General features: G+C 46.8%; 1 protein-coding gene across 1 annotated transcript; it reads left to right on the top strand.

The window, feature by feature from the left end:
- The first annotated feature begins 4,622 nt into the window (after positions 1-4,622).
- Positions 4,623-13,131, top strand: LOC125293504 (thyrotropin-releasing hormone receptor-like). The gene is made up of 3 exons (XM_048241443.1): positions 4,623-4,702; positions 5,188-6,336; positions 11,336-13,131. The coding sequence occupies exons 2-3, from the start codon at positions 5,272-5,274 to the stop codon at positions 11,777-11,779; spliced, it is 1,509 nt and encodes a 502-aa protein (XP_048097400.1). The 5' UTR covers positions 4,623-4,702; positions 5,188-5,271; the 3' UTR covers positions 11,780-13,131.
- Positions 13,132-19,053: the final 5,922 nt, after the last annotated feature.

Raw genomic sequence — 19,053 nt, 5'->3', positions numbered from 1 at the left:
CTCCCTTCCTCTCTTCTCCTCTACTCTCCTTCCCTCCTCTCCTCTTCCCTCCCCTCCCCTCCTCTCTTCTCCCCTCCTTCCCTCCTCTCATCTCCTCTCCCCTCCCCTCCTCTCCTCTCTTCTCCACTCAGAACAAGATCCAGGCAGCAGCAGAATCAGCATCTATTTTAATATGTAACGGTTCTGCTTCCACTCTTGAGCTTTGAAGTTTATTTAAGGTTCTCTTTCGTTTTCCTCCGTCCCTCCGGATGAACGGTTCTGCAGCGTCACAACGCATGAATACTGATACACACACTCCTCTAGTCCAGCTCTCAGTTTAAAGTGTAGTTTAGTGAAGATGCTGCAGTTAAGAGAGTAGTTTAGTTATGACACTGTAGTTTAGAGTGTAGTTTAGTCATGACACTGTAGTTTAGAGTGTAGTTTAGTGAAGACGCTGCAGTTAAGAGTGTAGTTTAGGGCCCCGGCTGTGGCACCTGCACCGTACGCCGGCAACCCGGGTTCGATTCCCGACATGTGGTCCTTTCCGGATCCCACCCCGACTCTCTCTCCCACTCGCTTCCTGTCATTCTACACTATCCTGTCATTAAAGGCATAAAAAGGCCAAAATATACTTAAAAAAAAAGAGAGTAGTTTAGTCATGACACTGTAGTTTCAATTTCGCAAACATAGGCAAACGTTTGCGGACAGGTTTCTGTTTGCCTTGAGTTTTTGACAAACGTTTGCAAACACTCGCAAAACAGTCCAAGAAGGTAGTTCTCTGTGAATACACAGTAAAGCTGGACGTGACCTGGACGAAGTTTATCCACCTCTGGGAATGCGCAGAAGCACTCCATACTGTAGGTGCAGCTTATGTCGGAATCAATGCGCTTATCAGGCAGATGGTGAACTCTAGTAGGAGGCGGATCATGTGCAGGTCTCTGTTCCAGCACTGGATAAGGTGCTGTGTTGAGGCTGGATAAGGTGCAGTGTTGAGGCTGATAAGGTGCTGTGTTGAGGTGCTGTGTTGAGGCTGGATAAGGTGCTGTGTTGAGGCTGGATAAGGTGCTGTGTTGAGGCGCTGTGTTGAGGTGCTGTGTTGAGGTGCTCTGTTGAGGTGCTGTGTTGAGGCTGGATAAGGTGCTATGTTGAGGCTGGATAAGGTGCTGTGTTGAGGTGCTGTGTTGAGGTGTTGTGTTGAGGCTACTGTACGCAAGTAAATGCAGTTTATCCTCTACAATTTCAGAAATAGAGTTTATCCACTACTTGCAACTTTTAACATTCAAAAATCACATAAAAATATGTGTTTAAAAATGGCCTGTTTACACCAAATCGTTCAAATGTAACTGTTCAGAGAAAACATGTTGGCCAGGAATGTTCGCCAGTGTTTACCAAATATGACCGCACCTCAAGACTTTTAACGAGTACTCCGACTACAGAGTTGTGAATAAATGTTTGGGTGGGCCGCAGAAGATTTTCAGTATTGAAATTGGGTCTCAGCAGTGGTAAGTTTGGGAAGGGAGGGACATTTAGTAATCATCTCTTCAGCTTCAGCGAGTGTGTGTGTGTGTGTGTGTTATTTTCCCCTCTGCTGCAGCTGCTGTGGTCTGTGCCTCAGGCTTCATCAGCGTTTCAGCACGACAACATCAGTCACTCACACACACACACACCCTTTATCCTAGGGGGCCAAATTCCTCTTGGTTGCTTTTTAAAGCAGAAGACGTTGATCAGACATGGAGAAGTTTGGGTTTGGAAGCAGAATGCCTTTTAACAAGGAAACAAGGAGAAGTTTGTGCTATAAGGAAGGCATTTTTCAGACAAGGTGAAAAGCAGGCTAGAAGGTTCTTCGTGTCTAGTTGCGTATCTTTAAGGGAATATGTGTGTGTTTCTCTCTCTACCTTCTCTAATCACAGACAGAGGAGGGAGAGAGAGGGGGGAGAGAGAGGGGGGAGAGAGAGCGTGAGAGAGAGGGAGAGAGAGCATGAGAGAGAGGGAGAGAGAGCATGAGAGAGAGGGAGAGAGATAGAAAGAGAGAAATACACACACACAAAGTCCTATTCATGTATTGTGGGTCTAAATGCCATCTGCTCCTTTCGTTTGTGTGACTAAAAGCTTACATCTGCTCGCTCTGTGTGTGTGTGTGTGTGTGTGTGTGTGTGTGTGTGTGCGCGTGTGCTTAAGAATGGGAAAGCTTACATTTGATGTGTGTGCATAAAAATCTGTTTGATGTTCAAGAATAAGAAGTTGAATGTGCTTGGAGGACACACCCACTTACACTTACTCAGACACACGTAAGGGATCTATGATCTGTGAGTGTGTGTGTGTGTGTGTGTGTGTGTGCATGTGTCTCTGCAACCACAGTAGATAATATGATGTTATATTACACACGTGAATGCATTCATGCCTGTTATCTGTGTTCAAACTGGCCTTTGTGGTCATCTGCATATACATTCTCAGTAGTCATGTGTGTGTCAATCAATCATGTATGCACTCATTGTGGGCGTGAACGTGTGTGTATGTGTGGGTGCGCACATATGTGTGTGTGTGTGTGTGTGAATATATATATATATGTGTGTGTGTGTGTGTGATCAGTCACCTGTGTTGAGAGAAACAGGAAGAGCGTCAGGGACTTTAGCCATAAAGAGAACCATAAATGCTATCAGGAGATCAATCCACCACAGCGAGGAGAACGGTGCAGCAGAGAGGAGAGAGAAGAGGAGAGGAGAGGAGAGAGAGAGGAGGGAGAGGAGGAGGAGGAGAGGAGAGGAGAGGAGAGGAGAGAGAGAGAGGAGAGGAGAGGAGGGGAGAGGAGGAGGAGAGAGAGGAGAGAGGAGGGGAGAGGAGAGGAGAGGAGAGGAGAGAGGAGGAGAGAGAGGAGAGGAGGAGAGGAGAGGAGAGGAGGAGAGGAGAGGAGAGGAGAGGAGAGGAGAGGAGGAGAGGAGAGGAGAGGAGGGGAGGAGAGGAGAGGAGAGGAGGAGGAGGAGGGAGGAGGAGGAGAGGAGGGAGGAGAGGAGGAGGAGGAGGAGGAGAGGAGGAGAGAGGAGGGGAGGAGAGGAGAGGAGGAGAGAGGAGAGGAGTGAGAGGAGAGGAGAGGAGGAGGAGAGGAGGAGAGGAGGAGAGGAGAGGAGGAGAGGAGGAGGGAGAGGAGAGGAGGAGGAGGAGGAGGGAAGAGGAGAGGAGAGGAGAGAGGGGAGAGGAGAAGAGGAGAGGAGGAGGAGGAGGAGGAGGAGGAGGAGGGAGAGGAGAGAGAGGAGGAGAGGAGAGGAGGAGAGGGAGAGGAGGAGAGGAGAAGAGGAGAGGAGGAGAGGAGGGAGGAGGAGAGGAGAGGAGGAGAGGAGAGGAGAGGAGGAGAGAGGAGAAGAGAAGAGGAGAGGAGGAGAGGAGAGGAGAGGAGGAGGAGGAGAGAGGAGAGGAGAGAGAGAAGTGGAGGAGAGGAGAGGAGAGGAGAGAGGAGGAGGAGGAGGAGGAGAGGAGGAGGAGAGGAGAGGAGAGGAGTGAGAGTGGAGGAGAGAGAGAGTGAGAGGAGAGGAGGAGAGGAGAGGAGAGGAGGAGAGGAGGGAGAGAGGAGAGGAGAGGAGTGAGAGGAGAGAAGGGAGAGGAGAGGAGAGGAGGAGGGAGAGGAGAGGAGAGGAGAGGAGAGGAGTGAGAGGAGAGGAGGAGAGAGAGGGGAGAGGAGAGGAGGAGAGAGAGGAGAGAGAAGTGAGAGGAGAGGAGAGGAGAAGAGGAGAGGAGAGGAGAGGAGGAGAGGAGAGAAGAGGAGAGGAGGAGGGAGAGGAGAGAGAGAGAGGAGGAGAGGAGAGGAGAGGAGGAGGAGGAGAGGAGAGGAGAGGTGAGAGGAGAGGAGAAGAGAGGAGAGGAGAGAGAGAGGAGAGAGGAGAGAGAGAGGGGAGGGAGGGAAAATGATAACGAGAGAGATGGAGAGAGAGAGGGAAAAGTGGTGAAGAGAGAGATGAAAAGAGCAATACAAAATGACACACATGCACACACACACACAGACACAAACACACACACATACACTCAAGGCTGGAAAATACCATTCTACGTTCGTTACAACCAAAAGCTAAAAAAATATGACTTTATTGTTCTAAACAAGCTCCTTTATATCTGAGGACGAGATACTAATGTGTGTGTGAGTGTGTGTGTGTGTGTGTGTGTGTGTGTGTGTGTGTGTGCATGTTATATGGAGAGGGAGACTGTGTATCATTTATGAAATCTAAGGGGAGAGTGTGTTGTGAGCAGTCAGCAGTTTTCTATGCGTATGTGTATGTGTGTGTGTGTGTGTTTGTGTGTGTATGTGTATGTGTATGTATGTGTGTGTGTGTTTGTGTGTATGTGCATATGTGTGTGTGTGTGTGTTTGTGTGTGTGTGTGCGTGTGTGCGTAATATGGATAAGAAGACAGTATAATGGAAAGAGGGAGGCACAGGCGGTGAGCACGTCACTTTGAGTGTGTGGTGTGTGTGTGTGTGTGTGTGTGTGTGTGTGTGTGGTGTGTGAGTGTGTGTGTGTGTGTGTGAGTGTGTGTGTGAGCACACCTTCCTCCACTGTTCCACCCAGCCCTCAGTAAGCTGTTCAGCCACCGAGGCCGATCACCACTGGACTGGAGACCCCGGAGTCCATAAGCCCACCATCAATCCCCACCCAGATCAATGTGGTCCCACCAGATTTAATAAGGTTTTTTCGAAGATGGGAATTCAGCTCAGCTGCAGGAGCTGAACTCAGGCATGGTAAGATTTCATTTGATTTCTTATGCTTTTAAATCATTTGTTCAGCATTTCTTGATTACCTTTTTGCTCTAGTAAAATGTTTCACTTATGGTCACATGAGTGATTCTAGTTGTGACATTTCCCAGATATTTAAAAAATTTTGTTGTTGATAGTTTTCAGTGAAAGAAGGGCATGAAATGTTCTCCTGAATCACTAATATGTTCATGATAGAGATTGGAATGGAGGTGATTATGATGATATAGTGTAATATTGATTATCACTGTAACATGAAGTGTATAGTAAGTAGGCCTATAGTTGTATGTCTGGCTATATGCCTGGCTATATGTATGTATGTATGTTCAGTATGTATGTGTGTATGTATGTATGTATGTATGTATGTATGTATGTATGTATGTATGTATGTGTGTATGTGTGTATATGTATGTGTGTACTGTATGTATGTGCTCCATGTGAGAGACCTGTCTGATGTGTTTCTGCATCTTCAGTGGTGTGTTGAGTGTGACTGAGGAGCTTGTTCCAGAGGAGATCTGACATGGAGCACACTGTCCAAACCCTTCACTGGCTCTACAATGCCACAACCAGTGCCAACCCGATACAGCACCTCTACAATGCCACAGCCAGTGCCAATCCAGATACAGCACCTCTACAATGCCACAGCCAGTGCCAACCCGATTCAGCACCTCTACAATGCCACAGCCAGTGCCAACCCAATACAGGCGCTCTACAATGCCACATTTAGTGCCCAGAGCCCCCAGCTGCCCCCTGATGCCAGAGCGAGTACCCACGGCGTGCCCCGCCTGCATCTGCTGTCGGATGGAAGCGCCAGCATGAGTGTGAGTGACACGTCTATGATGACACTGCTCCTGAACGCTAGCTCCGCGCTGCCCCTTCCCATGATGCCCCGGGCGCCGACGGAGCTCCAGGTCATCACCATCCTGCTGACGCTGCTGATCTGCGGCGTGGGCATCACGGGCAACGTGATGGTGGTGCTGGTGGTGCTGCGCACGCGCCACATGCTCACGCCCACCAACTGCTACCTGGTGAGCCTGGCGCTGGCCGACCTGGTGGTGCTGCTGGCAGCCGGGCTGCCCAACGTGTCCGAGGTGGTGGCGTCCTGGGTGTACGGCTACTGGGGCTGCCTGCTTATCACCTACCTGCAGTACCTGGGCATCAACGTGTCGTCCGGCTCCATCACAGCCTTCACCGTGGAACGCTACATCGCCATCTGCCACTCCATCCGGGCGCAGCTCATCTGCACGGTGGCGCGCGCCAAGCGCATCATCACCGCCGTGTGGCTGCTCACCGCACTCTACTGCACCATGTGGTTCTTCCTGGTGGACGTCCAGGAGACACGCTACGCAGACGGCGTCCTGGTCACCTGCGGCTACCGCGTCTCTCGCAACCTCTACACGCCCATCTACTTCCTGGACCTCACGTTGTTCTACCTGATGCCCCTGCTGGTGGCGTTGGTTCTGTACGGGCTCATCGCTCGGATCCTCTTCATGAGCCCGCTGCCCGCCAGCCTGGGCGACCGCGGGGGCAACGGGTCCATCCACCAGGGCCGCGCCAACAGCACCCTGCACCCACCCGCCAGCGCCAAGGCCAACAAGGGCGCCATCTCCTCCCGGAGACAGGTGAGTCTCTTAAACCTAATGCTGACGTAATCTCCTTCACTGAAAAACATATATGAAACCATAGCAGACACTGGAGCACATTAGAGAGGTGAGATGATGAAGAGGTGAGACATTAGAGAGGTGAGACATTGAAGAGGTGAGACAGTGGAACAGTGAGACAGTGAAGAGGTGAGACATTAGAGAGGTGAGACAGTAGAACAGTGAGCCAGTGGAGAGGTGAGACAGTGGAACAGTGAGCCAGTGGAGAGGTGAGACATTAGAGAGGTGAGACAGTAGAACAGTGAGCCAGTGGAGAGGTGAGACAGTGGAACAGTGAGACAGTGGAGAGGTGAGACAGTAGAACAGTGAGATAGTGAAGAGGTGAGACAGTGGAGCAGAATGTAGTCAGTCAGTGGCAATGAGGGTATTGAGCTGAATGCGCTAGCTGAGCAGCAGAGACAGTGGAGCACTGAGACAGTGGCGATAAGCACAGTGAGCTGAACAGACTTGCTGAGCAGCAGAGCCGGGTGATGGGTCATGACATTTAACATGAAAGAGCAGCGGGTGGTGTCTCGCATGAGGAGTGTTGAACCAGCAGGGGGCCCTAGAGAGCACTTATCTCCCCTGACATTTACACAGATCAGCTGGACACACACACACACACATACACACACACATAGAAAATGGAAGCATGAGGCCACCCAAGCACACACAGATCCTGATAGAACTCAAAGCGCAGCCCCTCTAAAACTGCACGGTTTCAGGCTATCACACAGTAGACACAGTTACCAACCAATTTCCCTTATAACTTATAGTGTTAAGTGCCGATTTCCCTTAACACTTGGTTTGCCTGTGGAGAGTGGCGATTTCCCTTAACACTCAGTTTGGAGAGTGGCGATTTCCCTTAACACTTGGTTTGCCTGTGGAGAGTGGCGATTTCCCTTAACACTCAGTTTGGAGAGTGGCGATTTCCCTTAACACTCAGTTTGCCTGCGGAGAGTGGCGATTTCCCTTAACACTTGGTTTGCCTGCAGAGAGTGGCAAATTGAGTGAAAGTGCAACGGTGCAGATGCAAACAGGCAGTCAGGTCGGGGCATGTCAACAGTGACACACACACACACACACACACACACACACACACACACACACACACACTTTACACAACATTTACACTACGCAACAAAACCGCTCAGTTTCACCTACAAATGCCTTACTTTTCACCTCAAAACCCTTATTTAATAGCAAACATGCCATATTACATAGAACTGTTAATCATAGAACTGATTTTAATATTTACAGATATCTAGGCTATATTTAACATTTATTTTCTATGTTGCCTGTTATGAAATCATGTATTGAACAATTTAAGCACATTTCAGCTTTAAGAAACTCAAATAGTCTACATGCATGCTTAGCATTTTGTGATCATTAAGGCTACTTGACAAACTCTTAGTCAGCTGATTTTAATATTTACAGATATCTAGGCAATATTTGTAACATTTATTTTGTATTTGGCCTGTTATGAAATCATGTATTGAACAATTTAAACACACTGTTAAACCTGAAGCCCAAAGTTGGAGACATGCATTTAGACATTGCTGCAAATGTAAAACCGGATTACTCTGGAATGGCTACCTGTACAGGGGAATGCTTTACACCTTTGTATTCAGTAAGGTCTGCTGTTTCTTCTGATATATGGTTTGTCATGTGTTCGGGAAAAATTCATGAAGTATTCCACCGAGATAAATGGGTAGGGAGATGGGCGCAGAATGTAACATGAATTAATTAGTTACTTTTCTCGCGAACCGTTTACCACAAGAACTTGCGGCAAAGAATGGGTGAATTTGGATGCACTTTCTTTCTTGCCGTGCGCTGTCACATTCTCCACTGCGTAAAAGACAGCTAAATTAATTTGCGTTGTGAATGCTAAGCTTAATTTGACAGGCCATAGGCTAAATAAAAATCGCTAGTCGGATGCAAAGCAGAATATAGAAAGAAAGGGGCACCAAGGCCACAGACCCACAGTGGCCTGTGAACCTCCGATTTTCAAAGAGGCATCATGGCCAACGCAAGGGACAACGACGTGGCCGCAGTAAAATTCCCACCCTGCTTATAACACAGTTAAGGAATGACCAATGTTAACAAACTAACTGGCTAGATCGCCTTAGAAAGCTAACATGCACATTACCTAAAAAACAAACCTTATTCAAAACGAGAATAATACAAACTTTAACACTACAGTTACAGTCTTTATTTAAACCAGCAACAAGAATCTATATTACATAGTAGCGTATTATGGAAATATAGCTAAGCCCTCTCTGCTGAAGTATGAAACAGCAAGTGATGCACACAGTGTGGAATGGTAGGGGAACGCTGCTGCTCTGGTATTTATACTATCCAACCAGCAAATCAGCACCCTCGAAATTCAGACGGGACGAATTAGAAAAGTGTGATTAGCAGATTTAATAGCTGTCAATTAAAATTGACCAATTAGGTGGGGCAGAAGAAATTTTGGGGGGGGCATTGCCCCTCCCAGCCCTATTCTAGATCCGGCCATGCTGTCAACTGTGTTAGCACATACATTATGATCTTTGGCTTCACACATCACAGACAGATTTAATGGAACTGTGTGAGCTGGATTTTGCCATTTTAATAAATGTATTTCTAAAATTGCACAGTGTATATATACCAAGCTTAAATACACCCAGAGGCACCTAACAGCAGCACGCACTGTAGACCACTGAAGACCTACACCACAGTGATGTTCTAGAGCAGTGTTTCTCAACCTTTTTTCAAGGCATAGTGGCACCCTTTACATGAATGAAAAATCTCATGGCACAACAAACTTTGTAAAAAAAATGTTTTATGTAGATTATCATTAGAATACACACACTGTCTCTGAAGACCAACAAATGCATAATGCATGTAGCATACTACAACTCATGCACGCACGCACGCACACACACACACACACAGGAGTGTGACTTACTCAGTGAGAGACTTGGGTTTTTATAATCCAGAAGAATATATTCATGAGTGTCATAAGTCTTAGTCACTGCATTTGCTGTGAGTATTGTGAGGTCATTATATCTTGTGCAGGCCAGACCAACTGTCAGAGGAGTGGGGTGAGTGGAAAAGTACTGTGGGTACCAAGATGAGAGGATCTCCTTAGATGGTTAAGGGAGAGGGGGTGTTATCAAGCTGGCGAGGACCGGACAGGACAGGGAGTAGGTGGCTTCTGTGTCTCATGAGTTAGGGCCTGTCCAGCTAGGAAGAGAATAAGATAAGAAGGCCCTATTTCCCCAAACTGGAAAGAACCAAAACAGGTTCTATTTTACATATGTTTCCTATGCATTACACAGGTTTGCATATAGTTTTATGTACTATATGATGGGAAGATGGTTTCCACCAATGTAAGCAACCCTGCTTGGTACTGATTTGTGAAAGGTGTTTTTGGGGATGGCGCGAGAAGGCGGCACTTCTCGAGGGCCAAGGGGTATAAAATATAGTGTATAGCCCTCCATAGGCAGATCTCATCAGGGGCCCCAGCTGATGACATCTCCTCCCTATTGCTTTGGTTGGTCTGGACTGGGCTGTACTATCATTGCAATACGGTGAATAAAGATCAACAGTCTTCGGAAAATCTTCTGTCTACATTGTCTACTTCGGACGCCTTGTTCCAGAGTGCTAATTGCTAAATAGTTAAGTCTTAATTGGACAGTTGGATTCGGAAGTGGAAATTTTCCACGACAGAATATGGAAAGTTCCTTGATAAAAATACTTTTTTACTCATGTGTGTTAGGCTACTTGTAACGCGATACTACCTAACCCTTGAAGATGAATACGAAGGTGAAGTAATTGTCATCATACTGTCGTTTCTTAGTCTTGCTAGGTCTCTACCTTCTTCACTGAATGACCACACAATGAAGAGGATGATGTTAAGGTATAATGTATCAGACTCTGGACCTTTTCTTTTCAAAAAACTGTCTATGTTGCTAGTCTATTGACAGCGACACAACGCTATGACAACTAATCAGCTTTCTATATAATATTTAACTATTTTCTCTGATGTGCATGGCCTCCATTTACTTAACTGTGTGATAAAGCTTGAAGAAAGATTCCAAAATTAGGCATTCATTTATTTCAATTTCATTTTATTAGCCGCGGCACCCCGGTTGAGTAACACTGTTCTAGAGCAGTGGTTCTCAAAACTTTTTCTGTCATTCCTCACTTTGGAGGTGGGGAATTTTCAAGCCCCACCTGACCAACCCAGCAAAATGGTAGGCAAAATATTATTTTCGCATTTCGGTTGAGTTTCGTTACATTTCCTGCTGGATCTAATGATTTTTTTATTTATATGTCAGCCTGTTTATGATTCCTATGTTTGTGTGTGGCTATTTTGTTTTCAAACTATGATCTTCCTTGTCAAAAAAAGAAAGGCATTATTAAAGATAGGCACAAAAAACAAATGTCCACCTGTTCATCGTGCCCCACCTGTCATGTCTCTATTCCCCACTAGTGGGGCCCACCCCACACTTTGAGAACCACTGTTCTAGAGTGGCAGAGGTCAGTTCTGTGCCTTCTGTCCAAGTCAGTTCTGTTATTTCCATTTAGGTCAGTTCTGTTATTTCCATTCAAGTCAGTTTTGTGAATTCCAATCAGGTCAGTTCTGTCGATTCGTCCCCTTAGAATTATAAGATTCTATCTAGCATTTTTGCCAAAATTGAGTTATTGACATATTCTTATTCTGTAAAGTTAATAAGGTGAGGTGAGGTGTTTCTTGAAGTTGTATGCATTTTTGACATTATATCTAAAGAGGCGTGTTCCACTTATCAATAAAACGGTATGGAATTCTAAAACTTTGAAGCTCAATATCTCAGAACTACTCAGAACGCAGTTAGAACTATTCTAAGGGGACGCCATGTTGACATAGGCTGGTGTTGAGGTGGAGGCCTATCCAGTCATCGTGTGTCATCACCACGTCTATCCCCCCTGTGTGTTCCTGTCCTTTCTTCTGCAGGTGACGAAGATGCTGGCAGTTGTGGTGGTTCTGTTTGCCCTTCTGTGGCTGCCATACCGGGCCCTGGTTGTGGTCAACTCCCTGATGGACCCGCCGTACCTGGACACCTGGTTCCTGCTCTTCTGCCGCACCTGCGTCTACGCCAACTCGGCCATCAACCCCATCATCTACAACCTCATGTCACAGAAGTTCCGTACCGCCTTCCGCAAGCTCTGCCAATGTCGAGGTGGCGCTCGCGGAGGGGCAGGGGGAGGGGGCAGCCAGAAACTGCCCAGTCACAATCCTCCAGTCTACTACAGCGCTGTTAAGGACTCGTCTCTGGACAGTCCAGAGCGTCTGACGGAGCAGGAAGAGCTGAACTCCTACAGCGCCGCCACCAAGAGAGTCAACTTCAGACAGCAGGGGGCAGCTCAGGACACGGATCCCATGTTCAGCATCGCCTGAGAAACATCAGGGGGATGGACAGAGAGAAGAGGAGGGAGAGAAGAGGAGAGAGCGAGTGAGAAAGAGAGAGAGAAGAGGAGAGAGGAAATGAGAAAGAGGGAGAGAAGAGAGGGAGTGAGAAAGAGGGAGAGAAGAGAGGGAGTGAGAAAGAGGGGTTGAAGAGAAGAGGAGAGAGGAAGTGAGAGGGCGAGAGTATTGAATTTCAGTGCAGACATACACAATTGATCTGGAAATCTATGGACTGTTACACATACAGAGACTTGTGTTGCAAATGCATCATCCTTATCTGGGGTCAGCTTTAAAACGTTAGGGCTTTAGATAAGATAAGAATGGACCTCTTAACCCTGTGTCCACTTAGTGTGTGCATGGGTGAGTCCTGTGTGTTCATGGACGAGTCGTTTGCGTTCGTGGATGAGTCAGACATGGTGGACATCAGATACTTTGGGGGAAACCCTTCCGACGGATTTCATTGGTTGGTGGAGAAACTATAGGATTTGATTGGTTGGTGGGGCAGTACTTTCATGAATAGTGGAATGATTTATATAGGAGAGTAATCTGAACTTAATAATGAAGACAGGTGCACATGCATGAAGGCAAAACATGATCTCTGTTTCTAAACTATTCTAAACTAATCTTTTATTTATTTTCCACTCAAATGTTTTGTAAAATGCGAATGTAAAATGTTTAATGTTTTGATAATTTTAGTGTTCTTAAAATCTTTCACTGTTGTAAAAGTATGTGAATATCCCACTTGGTTGTGACCTGGGTTTCTCTGGTTATTAGAATGTCACCTTAACTCATGCAGCAAGGCTGAGGAAGACCTCAGTATCGGGCTCTCAGAACCTAGCTGCTCTGCCTTATCGATGTCTGCCTCATCAGAAGCTCTCAGATGCCTCAGTGTCGTCTGATGGGTGGGGTCATCGTGGGGTAACTGAGTGGTCATGTGCTCAGGCATGGGGTAGCGGAACGGTCATAAGATCAGGCGTGGGGTAACAGAGTGCCTGGATGCTGGGGCAGTTATTGACAGGCGGGTCGTAATTCTCACCCCCAGATGATTATGTTTGTCAGCAGCAGAGTATCGATCTGAGCTGTTGTCTGCACACTGAGAGAAATCTCAACAACATAGTCTGTGTGTGTGTGTGCGTGTGGAGACCCCCTCTCTCAGACGCAGCAGGCCCATACACACACACACCTACAGAAGACCCTGTCTCACACCCACACACACACACACACGCACACACACACAGCAATGTGTACAGTTCCTCTTGACTTTCTCAAACACAGCAGCCCTCTGACAGACTCAGTATTGCATGATATACATCCAAAGCAAACAGAAGCGATGCACACACACACACACACACAAGCGGGGATGGGGGCTGGGAGTTCCATCAGCACAGCTGTGACAGCTGTGGAGTGGGAGAGGTGGCGGAGGTGGGGAGCTAGGAGTCCTCTCCATCAGCACAGCTGTGACAACTGGCTTGGAGATCTGATCTACAGCATCCAGCGAAGAGGAAATAATGAGCTGGTATGGGGGACTCCTAGCCAAATTACATTTGCTGCCAGGGCTAGTCTAGCAACTTTCCGTTGGCTTGTGAGCTCCAGAAATCGAAACTTAATCAGGACATTGAAATCGTGTATAGAGTCGTTTGGTGGGCTTAACATAATGATTGATGGCAGAGTTGCAACGGTTTGGCTTGAATTCCCTGCTACTTGAAAACAAATATCCCATTAAGGCCCCATTATGCGTGCAGACGGAATTTGAAAGACAACTGATTATCCCCCCTCGACTGACCACTGCGAACGGTGAGTGCCCAGACCCTACATTTTAATGTGGGTCTGGCTCGCCAGGCTAGGGGACTCCATAAGTACACACACTCATTCTGAGAAAAGGCTGGGTGGGGGTGTGGAGAGGGGAGGTGCAGATGTGGGGGGTGTGGATGTGTGTCGGGGGCGGGGTAGGTACAGATGTGGGGGGTGGTGGGGTGGGGGGGGGGGGGGGGGATTCGGCGGAATGTCTTTCTGTGTGTGTGTTTGTGAGTCAGAGAGACGGAGAGAGAGAGAGAGAGAATGTATAAACACACTTACAGTAGACTTTCCATTTTCCTCACTGCATTTGTGCTACTAGTTGTCAAGTTCACTGTGTATTTGATAGGATCACTTGTTACTGGTTGTCAAGTTCACTGTGTATTTGGATCACTTGTCTGTAAGCATGGCTCTATGGTGACATGATTAAAGAATTTACAATAAAATAAATAATCTCCAGTGGTTGTATAAATCTATATCATACACATGGCAACATCAGCCAGATCAACTTTCCTTCAAATTCACCAGCCCTCATCCTCCTCCATCGATCTAACACTGTTCCTGATCAGTCTGTTCAGCTAACGTTCAGTTAGTTTAGCCTAATGTTACGGTTGAGCTGCGGATAGCCTAGCATTAGGGTTGAGCTGCGGTTAACCTAAGGGTTGATCTGCGGTTAGCCTAGCATTAGGTTTGGGCTGTGGGTCAGTACTAGTGCAGCCTAACATTAGGGTTGAGCTGCAGTTAGCCTAGCATTAGGTTTGGGCTGTGGGTTGATACTAATGCAGCCTAGCGTTAGGAAAGGCTGTGAGTCAGCACTGGTGTTGCTGCTTCAGCTTCAGGTAAGAGCAACACCATGAAACCAACAGGCTACACAGAGTCTCTGAACCAGGGTTCTCTACAGGTTAATAATAGACACCTCTAACACAGACCTTAAAGGGTGTTCACATTGTATGCCCAAGCGGCAACGCTCCGCTATGAAGCCCATTATTGTCCACGGCTTGCGTGCATTTTGCCACTCTGTGCTTAGCCACTCTGTAAATGCATGTTAACCATGTTGAACTTTGGCCTCACTGTGCTGTAAATCATAGGTCTTTTGCGCTGAGCCTGGCAGTGACCACAACTCTTTGGGACATTACCTCAACCAAGAGCAACCTAGCGGAAAGCGCAGCGCATGCCGCGTACAATGTGAACCCGGCTTTACAGTTCTTCATCAGCCTGTAGCAGTGACTAGTAGGCTCTGGGTCAGGTCTGTTTTTACTGAGGTAGCTGTTGTCAGGTGTGTGATCACTTACAACACTAACCTAAAGAACACACAAAGAACGATAACGATAACTATAACCATAACGATAAAAGCGTCCACACTGAACAACGATAAACAAAGTCTCTCCTTGTGTTAATGAATGTGACGGCTAAAATTTAATGGGTTCTGATTGGCTATTAGCTTTTTATCGTTCTCAAAATTGCTCTGAAAGTGATCCCCAACGATATCGTTCTTCATGTCGTTATCGTTATAGTTTATGTGTGATTGCCGTCATTCATATTAAAGGGACACCAGGCAAGCCTGATGCTTTTTCTCTATGAAACTCCCCCTCGCTCGGTCTGAAGCTCTTTTCCTTTTCTTTGCATTTTCCGTCAAGGGTTTTCGTTGCTTCTTTACGGGCTCTGCCATTATACACACGTTTGCAACAATCGCTAGCGTCTCGTTAGCCTACCTCTGTGCTGTGGATGCAGGATGTAAACTGATCCTGCTTCGGTCGGCGGGTACGATACACTGAACTTGCAAGCGGGATATTCTTCCTACAGGCAGTAGGGGCAGGCGAGAGAGTCTTCATTCGCCCTGTAATGAGTCATTTAACCATATACTAGAGGTCTGCCCGCCCGCTCCCGCAATATTCTGTCCCGCTCCCGCATTAATGTGTCATTTTTAGTCCCGCTCCCGCCCGCATCTGTAACATGATGTCCTGCTCCCGCCCGCTAAAGCCCGCATGCAAGAGGGATAGCCTATTCAGTCTCACGAAAGGAGCACACACACCTGAGAAAGACTCCAGATGTCAGTTTCTTGGTTCTGAATGTAGGCTAACAACTGAAGTAGGCCTAGTCTGGTGCCCTCTTCCTCTGTCATGCTTTCGATTTCGAGTTTTGACAATGAGCAGCAGGAACAAATTGAACCCACATAAACGACAATATAGGCTATAGGCCTGCTATTCGTCAGTTATGCTTAAACCCCGTTTTGTAATGCTGCCTAACAGAACATCCAGCTGAACTATTGATGAACACTACTTCAATAATTTCCATATTTAATTTTACGCACATATTTAATTTGCGGGAGTGCAGTGAATCATTGGTTTGTCCCGCACCCGCGAACACACCTCTCTCATCCCGCCCGCTCCCGCAAAGAGCTTTCATAAGTTGTCCCGCGCCGCACTCTTTTGCGTCGGGACCCGTGGGTCTACCGCGGGAGTGTAGACCTCTACCATATACGGACTTAAGAAGATGAGTAATTAACACGAAAACATTGCCTGGTGTCCCTTTAACGAGAACGATATATTGTTTAGTTATCATTATCGTTCTTGGTGTGAATAACCCTTAACACGTCCAACATCCTAACACACTTAACATGCAATTCCCATGCACTTCCCTGTCTACCCCCCTTCCACCTCCTTCTACCAGTTCCTCCTCCTACCACACTTTGACTAGTACTTACAATGTCGGCACTCTCATCCTCTACTAATAGTATTGACAGATGCAGTAGTAATTCTTATATGGTCTCCTCTGCACTGCAGCTTGAATGTGATTCCTAATTCTGTAAGTCGCTTTGGATAAAAGCATCTGCTAAATGACTACATCTAAATGTATATCAATGTGATCAGGTGTGTTTTTACTGAGGAGGCTGTGGTCAGGTGTGTTGATGGTCAGGTGTGTGATGGTCAGGTGTGTTTCACAGAGAAGGCTGTGGTCAGGTTCTGTGTCCATGCTATCAGCAGTTGTGTCACAGCTAGCTGTGTCTATGCCGCTGCAGCAACAGTGGAAGGGACTACAGATCTCTGAGTAATGAGTAATGTGTTTGCCATGAGTGTTTGTACTGTATGTGTGTGTGTCAAATGGGTTTGTGTGTGTGTGTAAGTGTGTGTGTGTGTCCAATGGGTTTGTGTGTGTGAATGTGCCCAATGGTTTTGTGTGTGTGAGTGTGTGTGTCCAATGGGTTTGTGTGTGTGTGTGTGTAATGGGTTTGTGTGTGTGTGTGAGTGTGTTTAGTCTCTCTGAGTTATGAGTATGTGATCAGTTTGTATATGTATGTGTGAGTGTATATGTATTGTGTGTGTATCTGTGTGGAGTGTAATTGTGCGAGTGTATGTGTCTGATCATACGAGTGTGTGTGTGTGATTGTGATTGTGAGTGTGACGTTGTATGTGTGTGTGTGTGTGTGCGCGCGTTTAGCCTCTCTGAGTTATGACGGACTCAAGCAGCCTTTAATTAGTTTAAACTAAAATTTTCTAACTAAACTAAGATTCTCCTCACAAATCACTTCCCTCAACCACCTTTTAATGGCACATGTAATAAAAACATAATAACATAAATTGGGACACACAGTGGTGTGTGTGTTTGAGAGGAGAGGTCCGTACCTCAGGAAGACCTGGTGTTTGAGAGGAGAGGTCCATACCTCAGGAAGACCTAATGGTGTGCAAAACAGTTTATAAATACTCACAAACAGCTTGAGGAGGTAGTTCTCTATGAACATGTTGGGAGTTGGACGGACACATCTTTTCAAAGAACTTGAACACACCTGGTGTTTGAGAGGAGACGTCTGCACCGTAAGGAAGGCCTGGTGTTTGAGGAGAAGTTTGCACCGTACGGAAGGCCTGGTGTTTGAAGAGAAGTTCGCACTGTGCCAGAAGAGCTCAAACACTCTTACTGTAAAAGCTTTTTTCCTCTTCCGTCCCCTCTGCGGAATTATTAATAGCCACGACGGCAAGAACTGTGTGTGTGTGTGTGCCACCCTCTCCTCAACACCTGTTTGTCTGTGCATGTGTGTGTCACCCTGAAATCAGTACCTGTTTGTGTGTGTGTCACCATCTCCTCAGCAGCAGTCCTGTTTCTCCTCATCTTCCTTGCCTCCAGCGAGGGAAACACACACACACACACACACATACACAGAGTGACAGCAACCGAGCAGGCAGGGAAAAGTGTGTGTGCTAACATGTCTCTGTGTGTGTGTGTCCACAGATGAATATCTAATGTGATGTGTTGCTTTGAAAGAGTGTTCTAGAATCTCCTCAGAACAAACTTTAAAAGCGGAAGAGAGGATGGCTGGTACCAGAAATAATCTCAAATGGCAGCTGCTGCTAGATCTGGACAGTGTGTGTGTTTGTGTGTGTGAGTGAGAGAGTGTGTCTATGTGTGTATGTGTGTGTGTCTTTTAGAGAAGAGCTGGGGCTGAGGAATCCTCTTCTCTGTATAACACTCAGATAGCTCTGGGTTTTTCACACTGCATTAGGGTTTCTGTCCTACCCAATTACCATGCAGGGACACAACTAACTTCTGTGTGTGTGTGTGTGTGTGTGTGTGCCAGTAGTGTTTTAGGCTTGTTCTTACTCTAAGAAGAGACAGTGCCTTTGGTTATCAAATGGCCGTTCTGTCAGATCGTATGAGGGGGACGAGTACTGTTAAGAGCCTTAATTTCATACACACACACACACACACACACACACACACATATACACACACACACCCATACACCTTTATCACCAATATAAAGAACACACACACAGACACATACTTACCAATCAGAGAGAATTGTAGGAGGAAAAAATATTTTCAACTTATGTACATTTTGGCTTTTTTTTTCAGTAAATGCATTATTTTAAGAATTGTGAGATGCTAAAACACAAATATAACACACATGCAAAGTCATTAATATACACAACACACTCACAAAATGCTAACATAGATGACCCACTCAGAGAGACGCAAACAGTCAAGAAATCACACACACACACACACACACACACACACACACAGTCACAGAGATGCAAACAGTCAAGAAGTCCAGCAGATCCTGACAAGAAGTTCACTGAAGTATGTGTGTGTGTGTGAGCGTCTCTGAGAGTGAGCTGTGTGTGTGGGTGAGCGTGTGCTCGCATCTCTGCATTGTGTGTGTGCGTGAGTGTGTGTGTGGAGGGGTAAGAAGCCTCTTGAGGACAGAGTCGTCGTCAGGAAGAGGACACAAACTGGCCAATCAGAGCTGAGGAATGGCACAGGGACAATAGGATGCAGCCACCCAGGGAGCACGTCCTCCATCTTGATTTCAAGAAGCGCATTATACCTGGCAGGGGACGGCTGTTAGTGTGTGTTTACCGCATTCCCTGCTGTGTTTGGAGTGGATTAATCTCTCCCTCCATCCCTCCCTGTCTCTCACCCCCTTTCCTCTCTCTTTCTCTCTCTCTCTCTGTGAGATGTATTATTCATGTGCT

The sequence above is a fragment of the Alosa alosa genome, chromosome 4 (genome assembly GCF_017589495.1).
Source record: "Alosa alosa isolate M-15738 ecotype Scorff River chromosome 4, AALO_Geno_1.1, whole genome shotgun sequence".
NCBI lineage: Eukaryota > Metazoa > Chordata > Actinopteri > Clupeiformes > Clupeidae > Alosa > Alosa alosa.
The sequence above is the reverse complement of the archived record's forward strand: the minus strand, read 5'-3'. Positions and strand labels throughout refer to the sequence as shown.

Coding starts and splice junctions, on each gene's coding strand:
- LOC125293504 (XM_048241443.1), top strand. CDS start 5,272: ATGCCACAACCAGTGCCAACCCGATACAGCACCTCTACAATGCCACAG. Junction 6,337..11,335: donor CCATCTCCTCCCGGAGACAG/GTGAGTCTCTTA, acceptor TTTCTTCTGCAG/GTGACGAAGATGCTGGCAGT.